The sequence below is a fragment of the Carcharodon carcharias genome, chromosome 15 (assembly GCF_017639515.1).
Source record: "Carcharodon carcharias isolate sCarCar2 chromosome 15, sCarCar2.pri, whole genome shotgun sequence".
NCBI classification, from domain to species: Eukaryota; Metazoa; Chordata; class Chondrichthyes; order Lamniformes; family Lamnidae; genus Carcharodon; species Carcharodon carcharias.
Genome location: NC_054481.1, coordinates 99,351,832 through 99,366,408, shown reverse-complemented (window position 1 = coordinate 99,366,408; position 14,577 = coordinate 99,351,832). Strand labels below are relative to the sequence as shown.

At 40.7% G+C, this 14,577-nt stretch overlaps 1 protein-coding gene across 2 annotated transcripts in view; it reads right to left on the bottom strand.

The window, feature by feature from the left end:
* cdc42 (cell division cycle 42) overlaps window positions 1–14,577 on the bottom strand; it is a 33,764-nt gene that overhangs the window by 7,370 nt on the left and 11,817 nt on the right. For both annotated transcript variants that reach the window (XM_041207357.1, XM_041207358.1), the window contains 4 exons: window positions 6,749–6,908; window positions 3,457–3,529; window positions 1,686–1,795; window positions 498–695 (listed from right to left, as the gene is read on the bottom strand). In XM_041207357.1, coding sequence (XP_041063291.1) covers window positions 498–695; window positions 1,686–1,795; window positions 3,457–3,529; window positions 6,749–6,853 — 486 coding nt within the window. In that variant the 5' untranslated portion in view covers window positions 6,854–6,908. Of the gene's footprint in view, window positions 1–497; window positions 696–1,685; window positions 1,796–3,456; window positions 3,530–6,748; window positions 6,909–14,577 lie in introns of those variants that run through there.

Here is a 14,577-nt window from a genome sequence, read left to right as displayed (position 1 = left end):
GAATATTTTTACGGCAAAGGTAGATTGATTCTTGCTGGGCAAGGGAATCAAAGGTTATTGGGGTTAGATAGGAATGTGGAAATCAAAACACAAGATGATCAGCCATGACTTTATTGAACATCAGGGTAGGCTCAAGGGGCTGGATGGTCTACTCCTGTTCTTATTTCTTATGTTATGTTCTAAATGGGTTTATGAAAATTGATAGTTGTCATGGTTACCATTACCAAGACTAGCTTTATATTCCAGATTAATTGAATTTATAATTCCACCAGGTGCCAGTGGGATTTGAACCAGCATTCCCAGAGCACTAATCTGGGCCTATTACTAGTCCAGTGACATTACCATTCCATCACTGTTTCAGGCACCTGCCAGAGAGGACTCAAATCCAGATGATACATCCATAATGTGCATCAAGACATAGGTGCTTTTGAAATGTTGCCCAAATAGTTAAACAAGCTTAGTATCTTACTGCACAGAAGAATAGTTTAAGCACTTACTTGTGTCAGAGCGGAACACTCCACATATTTGACCGCTTTCAGGTCCTTGGCCAGTTTTTCAGCATTATCCAGGATGATGGGCTTCTGTTTGTTCTTGGCAAGTTTCTCGATGGTTGAGGAGTCATCCCTTAGATCAATCTGAGTCCCAACAAGCAGGAATGGAGTCTTTGGACAGTGGTGAGTTATCTCAGGTACCCACTATATAGAGGATCAGAGAAAAGAATTGGACCATTTTCAACTTTGTTCAGGCAGCAACTCCACTACAATTTGACCAAAACTTAGGAGCGACACTGCTTTAGGATCAGTTCATTATAAAGGCAACAAACCCGACGCCTTGCATACAAGCCCCTTTGTTACATGATTTACTGAAGCTGTACAACAGTCTATATAGGTCTGATATATCCTGTAGCTGCAATTACTTGTAAGAAGATTGCAGGTCACACCATGACCAGTTGCTCAATAAGGCCATGCGATCCTCCATATGAAAAAAAACTCTTTAAATTTGTAAAGGCCCTTTCCCAGCTCAGATGTTGGGGCAACCCCACCCTTCTCTTGTCAGACTGCAAGAAAAGGAACAGCCATGGAATCCCAGTCAGTCAACATGTTATAGCTGGATAGGCAACAAGCAAGTCCCAGAAACACATGGAACAAGTCTGTAAGTTAAAGCTACTGGAGTTACTAGACCAATAATCCAAAGAATTTAAATCCCATTAATTGTTTAAATGAATCTGGAAACCAAAAGTTAGCATCAGTAAAAGTGGTCAGATCATGAAGACCCAACTGGTTCACTGATGTCCTCTATCAATCTGTCCTGTGATCCCAATCCCACACCAATGTGGACTGACTCAAACTGTCCTCGGATATAGACCTGCAAACTCAGTTGCATCAAACCACAAGTACTGCAGCAGTTCAAGGTAGTCACCCACTTTGGGCTAACAGGCCTCACCAGCAGCACCATATCACTTCCATGCAAGTACTAATTTGGGGGGGGGGGGGGGTAGAGCGGAGAGGGGGGAATGTGAAGAGAAAAGTAGTTCAAAGTCATTCTAGCTCATGGCCTCTGCTAGAAGTAATGTGGATCAGGCAGCTAATGTAGAATGAACCAGGGATTTCACCCCCACCCCCAAAAATAGAAAAGCATTGAGGTACTGTGCCGAGAAATTTCAGCGAGGGCTGAAAAGCACAAACCTTTTCTTTAACATTTTCAAATGAAGATGGTGACACAACAGAAAAGCACACAAGGAAAACATCAGTCTGTGGATAGCTCAGTGGTCGTAATCGGTCATAGTCTTCCTGACCTGCAGAAAAATTTAGGTTCAAGTTAGTGTTAAATTGTTCAAAGCAAAAAAAGCTAGATTTTTTTTTAAACCAGGAGATGCAGCCCCCAGTACCTGTACAAGATTTTCATAAACTACACTATTCAACATTATCTACCAGCTAGAAAGTCAGAGTTGGGTGTCGTAATTTTGGAAGCTGAAGTTACCTGCAAAACAAATATATAGTGCGACTTAACTATAACATACATTTTAAAAAAGCTATTCACAAGTCTCTCAAATACAAGAGATTCTTCTACCAAGTATAAATTAACATCCAAGGTTACATCCCCAACTCCAAACAAGATCTGACTTGAGGTTCTAATACCAGTAGATCAAGGATTTCAAAGGCAGAATTAGATTCAAGACCCAAGCTGCCACTTCTTGGTTAGAATTCCAAAGACTCCAAAAGAAGACATCCTCCTCGCTTCCACCTTAAATGAGACTGCTTTTCAAACTGTACCTAGTTCTAGAATCTCCCACATGGGAGAAGTATTCACCAAAAGATAGGACTCTAGAGGCTCATAGAAACTTGCGAATTGCTTAAAAATCTGTATTGCTAGTGCACTGTCAATCGGCTCAAGGTCACATTCTTGCACAAAACTGACTATTCAATTCAAGTGCATGGCTACATCATTTTAGCATGTCAGCAGAGTTATGCTATTGGTGATCTGGTAGCAGCAGGTAAAATTTTGATCAAATTTTTTGTTCTCGACTAAGTTGATGGAGAATGGCCCAAGAAAGTTACAAGTCTAACACAGCATTAATTGGATGCCTAGACATTGAGAGAGAGTGATTCTTCATCACTGGCATCAATCCAGATTGATATCAATGTACTTCAAACACCCCATGCCCCTATAAAAAGTGAGCTAACAGAGACTGAACTCAACCCTCTGGGTCACTTTCAACAATAATAACTAGCATGGAGAAGTTAGTTTGCTTCTTCCACCATCCAATGGAGTACCAAAAAAAGGGCCAACTTGAAATCAAGAATGGGGTTGCACACGAACTATTGTTTTCAACCTGTGCTCAAAATTTAGCTAGCAATTAAGATATTCAAAATTCTGAACGATTTACTGGTACTTCCAAAACCAAAAAATATGGACCAGGGTGGGGGGGAATCCTGCTAAAAGATGCATCATTTCTAGAATACAAGATAGGCTGCATTATAAATAAATTCCAAGTCCCATTAATAGCACATTCTGCTGGTGTATCCCATTACTGGCATATCTAGCCAATTAAGGGCCACTTGTGCAAGCTAGTATAGAATCATTTTGCTCCTGCTAAATGCCTTCAGTGGAGAATTCATGCAATAGCATTAAGCCTCAAACCTGCAAGCCTTACCTGCTCCAATTACAACGCATTGGTCAATATTTCCACACATCAGGACTCAAAGCCCTTTAAAATCAATGACCAGTGTTGGGAGCTAACCATATCCAACTCAAGCTATTATTGCAAGCGCCTGCCCTCCTCCCACTTAAATGAACAGCCAGACCCTAAACTTCATATGAATGGGCTGCCACTTCAATTTTAGGTGACCAAAGCTATGATTGTGTGCTCAGACACCAGAAACTCAAGAAGCAATGGACAAACACTGGTTATAAACCCGACTATCCCGCAAGTTCATTTTAGGCAAAGCCTCTTACCTGCAGTGTCAAACAGTCCTAAGGTATATGGTTCACCACCAATCATAACTGTTACAGCATAGTTATCAAATACCTGCAAAATAGCACAAAGATCAGCAAGTTACTTGGAACATTGAGACCTGTATAACTGAAAATCCCTCCAACTGTATATAGCCAGAAAAGCAGCTGAGACATTTAGCTCAAGTTACTAATTGGCAACTGAGTAGATACTGCATCAAAATCAGATTCAGAATGTCAAAGGCTGTCTCCACCTTGCCCCAGGTCTTCCAAAAAGGATGCCCTACAATAGAAGTGAGATTCTTTAATTTGCATGAAGCTGTGATTTGAATGCAAGTTAGTACCTAGAACAAAAAATTTAAAGATAGCTATTGATGAAACTATTCTGATTGAGTACATGACTGAAAGTGTAGAGTGAGTCACCTGATGTTTAAAATATTCCAATAACTCAGGTAGCCAGTCACAACTTGTGGAGTTTAATCAAAGGAAAAAGTATTTAGGCCAGAGTATCTGTTGAAGTGGGTTATAACATAGTCTAAATAATTGCTAGTTGAATTCTATTGCACTAATTTTGCCAATTTGAAACATTTTACCCTCAGGCTGTATTAGCAATACACATTCCATATCAGGCAGAGGCACCCAGGAGTGGAACACTGGTGAAGTTGAAAATTACAGTACAAAACATTCCAACTTGAATTTCATTGCAATGCATCTTTAAAAATATATTACCTTTATGAAGTATATTTGTAAAAGTGCACAGATTACAAGACAAAACCATCTGCTTACCCAGCCTGACTATTCAAGTACATCAACAGCATCCACTAACTATTGGATGGTACTACACCACTAAGACCTATAGGCAAATTCATATGAATACACATTATAGCATGACATCAAATGCAAGCTAATTAATCCTGTATTGCACTCAAGACACACCCATGATGTGCACCAAGCTGGTGGAAGTTTGAACTCTGCACTTCCCAGTTATCATAACCAAAGCTTCTCTATAATCTTGCAAACTTAAATCCTTGACCAATGCAACCAATTACACTGAACCATCTATAATTCAGTATATTTTAAACCAAACCCCTTGAAGTTTGACCATACACAAGCCACTAACATTCACCACCTTTCTCACACCCAAAACAAGTGTCCCATTCCCTGCTCTTGCTAATCATTTGCCAGTTTCAATTCTACAGAATCCCATTGAGAAGAGTGGCTATGATTGTAATTAAAAACCTCCCATGTCAAAAACCAGAAAAACCTCCCTAAACCTGAAATTAAAAAACTTGGGTACTGCCATCCACTAAGGTATGTACTTTCCTCACCTTTTGTCCCAGGTTCAATCCATTAACTGGCTAAACACAGCACTTTATGTTGGCCATGGTGTCATTAACCCCAAGAATCATTTATAATTTCTGACTCACTCCAGAAGCATGTCATTGCCTCAAACTTAAATAGCTAGAATTTACAGTACAGAGTCCTATCATGTAATCCATGCTCTGAATACACATCCTCCCTCCCTACCTCTAACCTTATCAGCAGAACCTATTTCTTTCCCCTCATTCACTTACCCAGCTTCCCCTTATACTGTCCAAGTTTGTGCGGCAATTTACACACAGCTTTATTACTATACCTGGCAAGTGAACCCTTAGTCAAGTAGTATTTAGGTAGCATTTTTGACTGCATTCAGCATCCCACGGCACTTCACAGGAGCACTAGGGAAAATCCAACAGTCACGTCAGGTGGTATAGGGCCAATGACCAAAAACTCAGTCAAAGAGGCAAGCCTGAAGGAGTGTCTACAGAGGAACGTAGGAAACAGAAGCTCTTAGGGAAGGGTCCCAGAGTTCATGGTTTAGGCAGCTGCAAGTACAACTAATAGTGGAGTAATGAAACAGATGCTGAAAAGGCCAGAATTTGAGGTGCAAGGATTTGGAAGGGGGGGGCGTGGGGGGTGCTGTAGGTTAGAGTTAGAAAGGGCAATGTTAATGTGGCATTTGAATTCCAGAATGAAAATTTAAAAAAAAGTTGTTTAACAATTTCAATTCTATCATTTTGGAAGACGTGTCACCTCAAATTTAAACAAGTAGGATATCAAGACTACTTAAAATTAATCCCAAAAAGCCAAGAAATTCATTAACTGAGAGATTTGGTAAAAATACACTGGTTAAAACAACATATGACTTGGTGTAGCGAACATAGACAGATATTATTGTGAAGTCTGCATTAGGAAATGTACAAACACAATATACGACTGACATTTACAAATATGAATCCAAATTACATCATCAGCTCCAAGCTTTCATGGGATCCTTAAAAGGGTTGCACTTCATTCTTCAGACCCATTTGTTTGACATGAATTACCGCTTAGCACAAGTGTCAACCAAAAACAGTTTTCCCAGGCATGGAAACTGGAAGTTTCTAAGTTTTCTCTAACTGCTAATGAAAATCAAAAGGCAAATATCTTCCACTAAGGTTCAGTAGTGTTCAGAGTTAATTTCCTGATCTGAGTGGGTATTGGATTAAGCGAACAGGAGTAAGTGAGAATCTCCCTGCACTTTGGATGGGCATTGGCTAAGACAAATTAATACACCCACATGACTCAGCCTGAAAATTAACAGCAGATAATTTGTGTTCATCACTAAGAAAAGGTACAACATCCACTATGGCTAACAATCCATGGTGCAGCTATAATTAAATATCAGCAGAGAACACTGCTGTTGAAGGCCCCCAACATACAACAGCAATAGGGAGCAATAACTACTAGAGGTTGAAAATATGCACCACGAGTTGAGTTGGAGGATAGGGAAGCTATATAAAAATTTAAATCTCAGGGACATGGTTAAATGGGGGTATCCAAATTTCTCAACTACATGACCACAAATTGCTTTGTTATTGTAATTCAAGTATATTTAATGTGTGAATGGGCAGGTTCGAAAGCTAGTTTTGTGAAGAAAATGTAGAGCACTCATCCAAGTGATTCTACCCTAGATCACTGCATGGCAACAGTAGTAACCAGTTTCTATGCCTCAGTCCAGAAATCACTTTTCTGAAACAGATGCAGAAACAAAAACATTAGAATTGCCACATGGGAGGTTTGGACCATGTAGGATTATAGCTACAAATCCAAATACCTGCCACTGACACCTGGGCTTCAAAAGCACATTTAGGCTCCATTATGCCAATGGTGGTTTGTTGCAGGTTAGCAACTGGAATTCAATTTTGTGTTCATTTGATGTTATGTTATAAAGCACAGTCATGTGTTCACATTGAGGAACAGGTGTTTCACTTACCGTAGGAACATACTCTGATGGAAATTTGTTTGTTGTATAGGAGATTAAGAGACATGTTTTACCAACAGCACCATCACCAACTACAACACATTTAATAGTCTGCATAGTTGTACGTCACTGGAATCTCCACCTTCACACTTTATCCAATGTATTACAGTATCTAAAAAAGATAGATCATATTAGAATTGTCAGAATTCCAGTTTAGCACAAACCTTACTGACCCTTTTGCTACCATTCTAAAGTTTTAAAAGCTTGTTCATCTATAGGCAACACAGGAAAGCCAGTATGTACTGGGGAGGGCTTTGAAAGTCAGCCAAAATGGGACTACAAATGACAAAGGGGGGTAGCAGGTTCCCTTCCCCAAAGTACAAGTACAAATGTGTTGGTGGTGGTGGTGGTGGTGGGGGGGCACGCAGCGCAGACAGAATTAGCTGTGAAAATTTATTACAAGTCAAATGCAACAGACAGTTCTTCCCAGGATGTAAATAATTCACTGAGTTCAAGGTAACAGATGCTGAAAAATGCATTAAAATTGATTTAACTTTTCTATTCTCTCAAACCATTCTTTTGGAGAAAACCTACTTGCACTTTTGCCAGCAATGTCCTGCTACAATGTCTGTTGCCCCCTATGCACACATTAAAAAAGGAACTCTGCAACCAAACTCTACTCGTTTAAGGAATGTAATGTCATAAGACTACAACTAGAGTCTAACAGGATATCTAGATATTTAAATGGTTAACAAATTAGAACTATTCAACTAGTTTCACATAAAACGAAACTCAGTATGGAGGGAAAGGAATCTCATGTTCAGAAATATAAAGCTTCAATTTGAAGTGAATGAACCATTTGTAAAACAATTCCTTAAAAGATACAGAAGTACTGGGTAGGGTATTAAGTGGTTTCAGACAGTAGATAAAATTGGCAAGGTTGCTGTCATTTGCAGGTCAACTCACTTCCAAGAGGAATACCCACCATCTTACACTTAGTTGCTGAATACACATGAACTCCAGTAGGAACCTTGTTTACTCATGTCTAAAAGCTCCTTTAGAGCCATAATATTATGGGAAATAAGCCGTAAATATAAACCTTAAAACTGGATTTATGCTACACAAGTGTGCTCATGATTCAAGGAAACGGACCCAAGCTGGTTGCAAACCAATAAAATTTGCTAGGATGCACTAGGCTGGCAAAACCTGCCTTAAAAAAACTCTTAGTACACCAAGTTACAAGAGCTGGCTAAAATTGCATTGAACAAAGATTGCTTGTTTTTCACTTGATCTGTGGACTAAAGTGACAAAATATAACTTTGAATGGCCAAGCATCTATCTGGAACACTAAAGAAAAAGGCATGCATAATTAGGACAATTAAGGAAACTGATGTGTTAAATGCTGGGAAGAGGTAAACTCCCCATCCACATTTAATGCTGGGACAGAACAGAAGCTTCAAATCACATCAAGAGCAATTCAAGATACCTGCTACCAACTCTTTGTCCTCAATTTTAAAATTGTACATTAAGTGTGAAACACAATATAGAGGTTAAGGAAAAGTCCAAATGGCTTGAGTGATACCAGCTTACAAGTAAAGATCCTAATTCTGGTACAAAGCTGGAGACAAGGTATACAGCAAATGTTTAAGGTGAAAATGTTCAGTAGCCATATAAAAAAAGGAGGGCTGGTAGATCTGAATGGTCATAGACTGGAAACATTAACTTTCTCTATAGATACTGCATTGTGAGTATTTTTAGCCCCCTAGATTACCAGCAAATGCATTATTTTGCTCTGTAAGAGGGGCCAGGGTCAATTTCCTCAAAAACGTGGTTAATTAGGTCATCTTTAAGCTTCTGAACTTTAGAAATAAAGCAGCTTCCATGCTAAAATCCTCAGATGCTCAATAGCATGCAAGCACGTTAGATCATGATAAGTTCTATGTTTACTATTTACTAACTACAGCTGCCAAGTTTTGCAAAGGGGAAGAAAATTCACCATTTAAAAGTTTTCTAACTTATCTAGTACTTAACAATTAAGATCTGTTCAAATATTAACACCATATTTTGTTGCATTCATTCACTGGATAAAATTTTCAACCTCCAGTAGCCAATAGCACAAGTTATAGTTCAAAAACTCCACACTTAGATTTGCAGACCATTTCCTATACCAGCACAAGGACATTTTGAAATGAGTTCCTATTTACAAAGTTAACTTATTAAAATCAATAAAAATGGCTTAAACAATGTTAAAGAGAGTACCTAAATGTTGGGGGTCAGGTTTTGGACATGGTTCCCTCGGATTAAAAAATAAGCAATTCAGGAAACAAAAGCTGCAAGAGATTGATTTTGCTGGACTCAGCATGCAGGAGAATATTCAAAAATGGCATTTAATCAAGCAGGCTGGCCCAGTGATGCTCGTTCATTATTACAAAGACAAATGATTGGATATGCTTAGGTTTCAATTAGTATTACTGTTGATGTTATGTTCATCAACTAAAAGTAGGTGAAACTAGATGTGGGTTGCTCAGGTGGGTCATTGGTCTGCCTATGAAGAGAGTGCAGAGGCACATTGGCAGCACACTGTCTTTGCAGGAGTGACCAGCACCAGAAAAATATTTGCATGAGTGCAAAAGTTGTGACAACTATATTTTGAGCTACTGGAAATATTTCAGGAAGGTTTGAAACATTTCAGTACCTTCCACCCATATCACCCCAAAAGAAAGCCCATCAAACACTCTGAATAAGAGACCAGTGTGTATCAAAAGTCAGTGTTAAGACAATGCAAAGAAATGGTGTATAAGATAATCTCAAAAACATCTTCAGCCAATAGCAGTACAGGCTTCTTATTACTAGACTTAAATTGCAAACTCTAATTTCAAAAGCAAAAGTTAAAATTCAGATTCATCTTTTAATGACTGCATCAATAAAATACACTCCTGACTTCCTTGCTAAAGGTATGGGTACACCATCACCTCCAAGTCACACAAGCATCCTAACTCTCAGACATACTGCCATTCCTCGAACTCCTAATAGCAATTCTGAAGTACCACTTTCACCATGCATCTTCTCAAAGATGACAGGGGGTGGGCAATAAGTACTGGTCATGCTAGAGATACAGATGTCCAGGAAGTAAGAAAAAAAGTCTCAAACCAAAATAGGTTACAACCAAAACTAGTCATGTAAGCTTTCAACATACTAATGTACCACTTGAGGTTCTGAGCACAAATTACTGCTGACCACAAACAAGCCATTGTTTGTGAACTTCCTGACTGGATCTTTACATTCTTTTAAAGCTCAATTCCTTTCAGCAAGTGTTTCAGTTTAACTATACCTCCATTCTGTTCTGGCCAACTACAAGCAAATTACACTTCATTTAAGGTGAACTGGCTGAAATATGTAGACTAAAAAGGCTGCCAAGTGAGTCCTGTTAATAGCTCAAATTTATCCCAATAGCAATAAAAGAGCTCAAGATTGGATTTGCAGCTTCAGGTCGTTGTTGTTAGGGGGCTATTAGAGGGTGGAAAGTTAAAACTTTGTTCTTGACTGCAATCCAGCAACTCAACCCAGAAAGATACTTTAATCATTGATAAACACTAGCTTACAGGCAAGATTAGAGCCGCTCCCCAATAACCTAGCAACATTCATTGTTGAAGAACAAGTTTAAAGCAAGATGTATTCCAGCGTGTAAGCAGGTCATTTAGCCCAACTGGAGTTTGTTCTGAGTATGGTGGTAAGAAGAGGCTTGTGCAATCAGCATGCCCATCTACTCCTTTCTCCCTCACTTATCCAGCTTTCCCCTTAAATGCATTTAGGCTATTCAGCTCTACTACACATGGCAAGTTCCACATTCTAACCAGTCTGGATAAAAAAATTTCTTCTGAATTCCATATTAGCAACCATCATATTTATGGTCCTCTAGGTTTTGGATTTCCTCAAGTGGAATTGTCTCTGGGTCATTCTAAAAAAAAACCCCTTTTAAACTCTACGGCATTTTAAAGAAAAAAAGCCCCTTGTCTGTTCAGCCCAAGACAGTTCTGGCATCGTCCTTGTAAATTAAGGTCTTGTTATTCTGCACTGCTACTTTTAATGGTTCATGTACCTGCACCCCTAGACCCCTTTGCTCATCTGCCCCATTGAGACTTTTTATGGAGTACGTGTCTTGTTTTGCACTGAGTCCTGTTCACTCGATCATCTCTGGCTCCTAGTCAAGCAACACTCGATTTTAAAATTCTCAGCCTCATTTTCAAATCCCTCCTTGGCCTCAACTGACCTCCTGTAATGGTGGCTGTGCCTTCTCTCTTGGCCACAGCTCTGGAATTCCTTCCCTAAACCTCCCCAGATCTCTAACTCTTTTTTCCTTCCTCCTACAACACTATGCTTCGACCAGACTTTTAGTCATCTGCTTTATTACCTTCAAAACTCTGCCTCATTTTATGAGATGACACTTCCAAGTTGTGCATTGGGACCTTCATAAATGCACAAACTTACATAGCACCTTTAATGTAATACATTACCAACTGCAGGAGCTTACGGTGTACAAGTTGGCTGCTGCATTTCCTAGTGACTTATACTTGAGCTATAAAGGATGGAGATGGCCATTAAAGTTAAATTAAATGAAAGACTTGCATTTGTAAAGGTCCCAAGGCACTTCTTGAAATTTCAAAGTAAAATGAGACAGATAATATTAAAGCAGATGACCAAAGCATTTTGTTCCAGGAGGAAGATGATCGGGGGAGGTTTAGTGAAGGAATTCCAGAGCTGTGGCTAAGACAGAAGGCACAGCCATTACAGGAGGGCAGCTGAGGCCAAGGGGGGATTCGAAACCAAGGCTGAGAATTTTAAAATCAATTATTGCTTGACTAGAAGCCAATATAGGTCAATGAGTAGGGGTGATTGAGTGAACGGGACTTAGTGCAAAATAAATCAAACAGCAGCATTTTGGATGACCAAGTTTCAGGGTGGAACGGGACACCAGCCTGGAGTGCAATGGAATAATCAAATTTAGGGTACCAAAGACATAAATTAGAGTTGCAATAGATGAGCTGAGGCAGGAGTGAAGTTAATGATATGAAGTTAGGCATCTTACTGATGGCATAATATGGTTAGCTCATCTCAGGGTCTAAGGTTGCAAAGTCTTTTTCAGTCTCAAGACTGCTGCCTAGGAGAGGAATGAAGTAGCTAGTGAACAGAGTTTGGAGATGCAAAGACAAAAACCTCAGATCTACCCAACATATGACTGGAGGAATTTTCTGCTCACTAGTATTGGATGTAAGGTAACAGTCTGAATTAGCAGGTGTGGACAAATCATCAAGTGCTATTGGTGAGGTAGAGCTGGTGCTGATTAGTTTACACATTAAAAACCAATGCTGTGTTTTTGGATGTGTTACCAAGAGGTGGCGGAGGATTGATCCCTGGTGACAAGAGGCAAATGGTATAGGAGGAGTGGAAAAGAAGCCATTACACAGGAGACTGGCTACAATAAGATGAGAATGGGACCAGTCTAGCACAGTCCCACCCAGCTGGATGAATGAAGCCAACCATGTCAAAGGCTGCAAACAAGTCCAAAAGGACAAGGGTGAAAAATTAGCTTAACTTTGTCAGTTGTAGGGTGATATTCAGTACCGATGAGGGCTGTTTCATAGCAGAATTGGAATCTTGATCTCTTTCCACACCCCCCCCACCCCAATTCTTTCACAGATTATGAGTGTTGCTGACAAGACCAGGTTTTTATTGCCCATCCCCAATTGCCTGAGGTGGTGAGCTGTCTTTAACTGCTGCAGTCCATGTGGTGTAGGTACACCCAGTGCTGGTTAGGAAGTTCCAGGATTTTGACCCAGCAATAGTGAAGGAGGAGCGATATAGTACCAACTCAGGGTGGCACTTGGCTTGGAGGGGAACTTGCAAGTAGTGGTGTTCCCATGCATCTGCTGTCCTTGTAGGTGATAGAGGTCCCAGGTTTGGAAGGTAAAGGAGCCTTGGTGAGCTGTTGCAGCACATCTTGTAAATGGTACTTACTGCTGCTGTACATCAGTACAGTGCATGTTGAAGGTGGTGGATGAGGTGACAAATCAAGAGGGCTGCTTTGCCCTGGGTGGTGTCCAGCTTCTTCAATGTTGTTGGAGCTGCACTCATCCAGGCAAGTGGAGAGTATTCCATCTCGGTCCTGACTTGTGCCTTGTAGATAGTGGACAGGCTTTGGGGAGCCAGGTGGGGAGTTACTCACCACAGGATTCCTAGCCACTTGTAGCCACAGTATTTATATGGCTAGTCCAGTTTGTTTTCTGGTTAATAGTAACCCCCAGGATGCTGATAGTGAGATTCAGTGATGGTAATGGCATTGAATGCAAAAGGAGAGATGGTCAGATTCTCAGACGGTCATAACCTGGCACTTATGGCACAAATGTAACTTGCCACTTATCAGCCCAAGCCTGAATGTTACCCAGGTCTGGCTGCATAGGGGTATGAACTTCAGTTCAAAAAGAATAATGAACAGTGAACATCACAACTTCTAACCTTATGATGAAAGGAAAGTCATTGATGAAGCAGCTGAAGATGGTTGAGCCTAGGGCACTACCTTGAGGAACTCCTGCAGAGGGGTGCTGGGACAGATGACTGACCTCCAACCACCACTTCCATCTTTTGTGCTAGGTGTGATTCCAACCAGTGGAGAGATCCCCCCCACCCGACTACCACTGACTCCAGTTGTACTGGAAATTTTGGATGCCACATGGTCAAATGCTACCTTGATGTCAAGGGCAGTCAGGCTCATCTCAAGTGTAGCCTCAGACCAAACAGAGTAAAAATGAGGTCAAGAGCTGAGTGACCCTGGCAGAACCCAAACCGAGAACCAGTGAACAGGTTATTGCTGATTAAGTGCTACTTGATAGTACTGCTGACAAGCCCTTCCATCACTGATGAGAGATTAGGCTGATGGGGTAATAATTGACTTGGATGGATTTGTCCTGTTTTTTTGTGGACAGGACCTAGGCAGTTTTCCACATTGCCAGGTCAATGCCAGTGTTGTAGCTGTAAGCTTGGCTAAGGACACAGCTAGTTCTGAAGTCTTCAGTGGTATTATTATAATGTTGCCAGGATTGGAGGGACTCAAACAGCATTCTCAAAGACTGGTACGATTCGGAGGAGACAGCATATACAAGGATTTGGAGGGGAAAATGAGATTGGAGGTGGTGCAATGACAGCAGGGTTAAGAGCTTGAGAAGGATGATAGTGGGGGATTTCAAGAGGGCACAGCACCTGAAGGAGGAACTGGGACCCAGACGGTAGTTTGGTGACCAGCTGTTTAGTGGGAATCGGGTCAAGGGAGCAAGAGGTTGGCCTTATGGAAAAGGAGGAGCCCAAGGGGCAGAGAGAAGATGGTAGGTTTGTGGCTGGGGCAAGGGGGAAATTTTGATCTGGTGGGCTGAAGGGAGGGAGAGGTAGCAGATGACTGGATAGTCTCAATCTTGGATGAGCTACCAAAATGCATCACCTTCCATTAAACAGAGATCTGAAAAACTGCTGTATAGTCATTCTGCCTAGTCTCCAACACCAACTGTACAATCATTCTGTGCCATCTCCAATATCAACTATATAGTCACCACCTGGTCCCCTTCCTCCACATGCCCTGATTCAAGTCAGGATGATGTCCAGCATAGCTGACTCAAAAAAAATCACTGAAACCAAACAATTTCTGCATTACCCATATTTAATCTTTGCTCAGATATGCACGACCATTTTTAAAATTTGCTATGCTTTCAATTACAAGCACTTAGCAAGCGGATTGCTTTTGGCAGGGTGGGTGGGGAAGGGCACCAGAGATTCTGCTCTTTGCAGTTCAATAT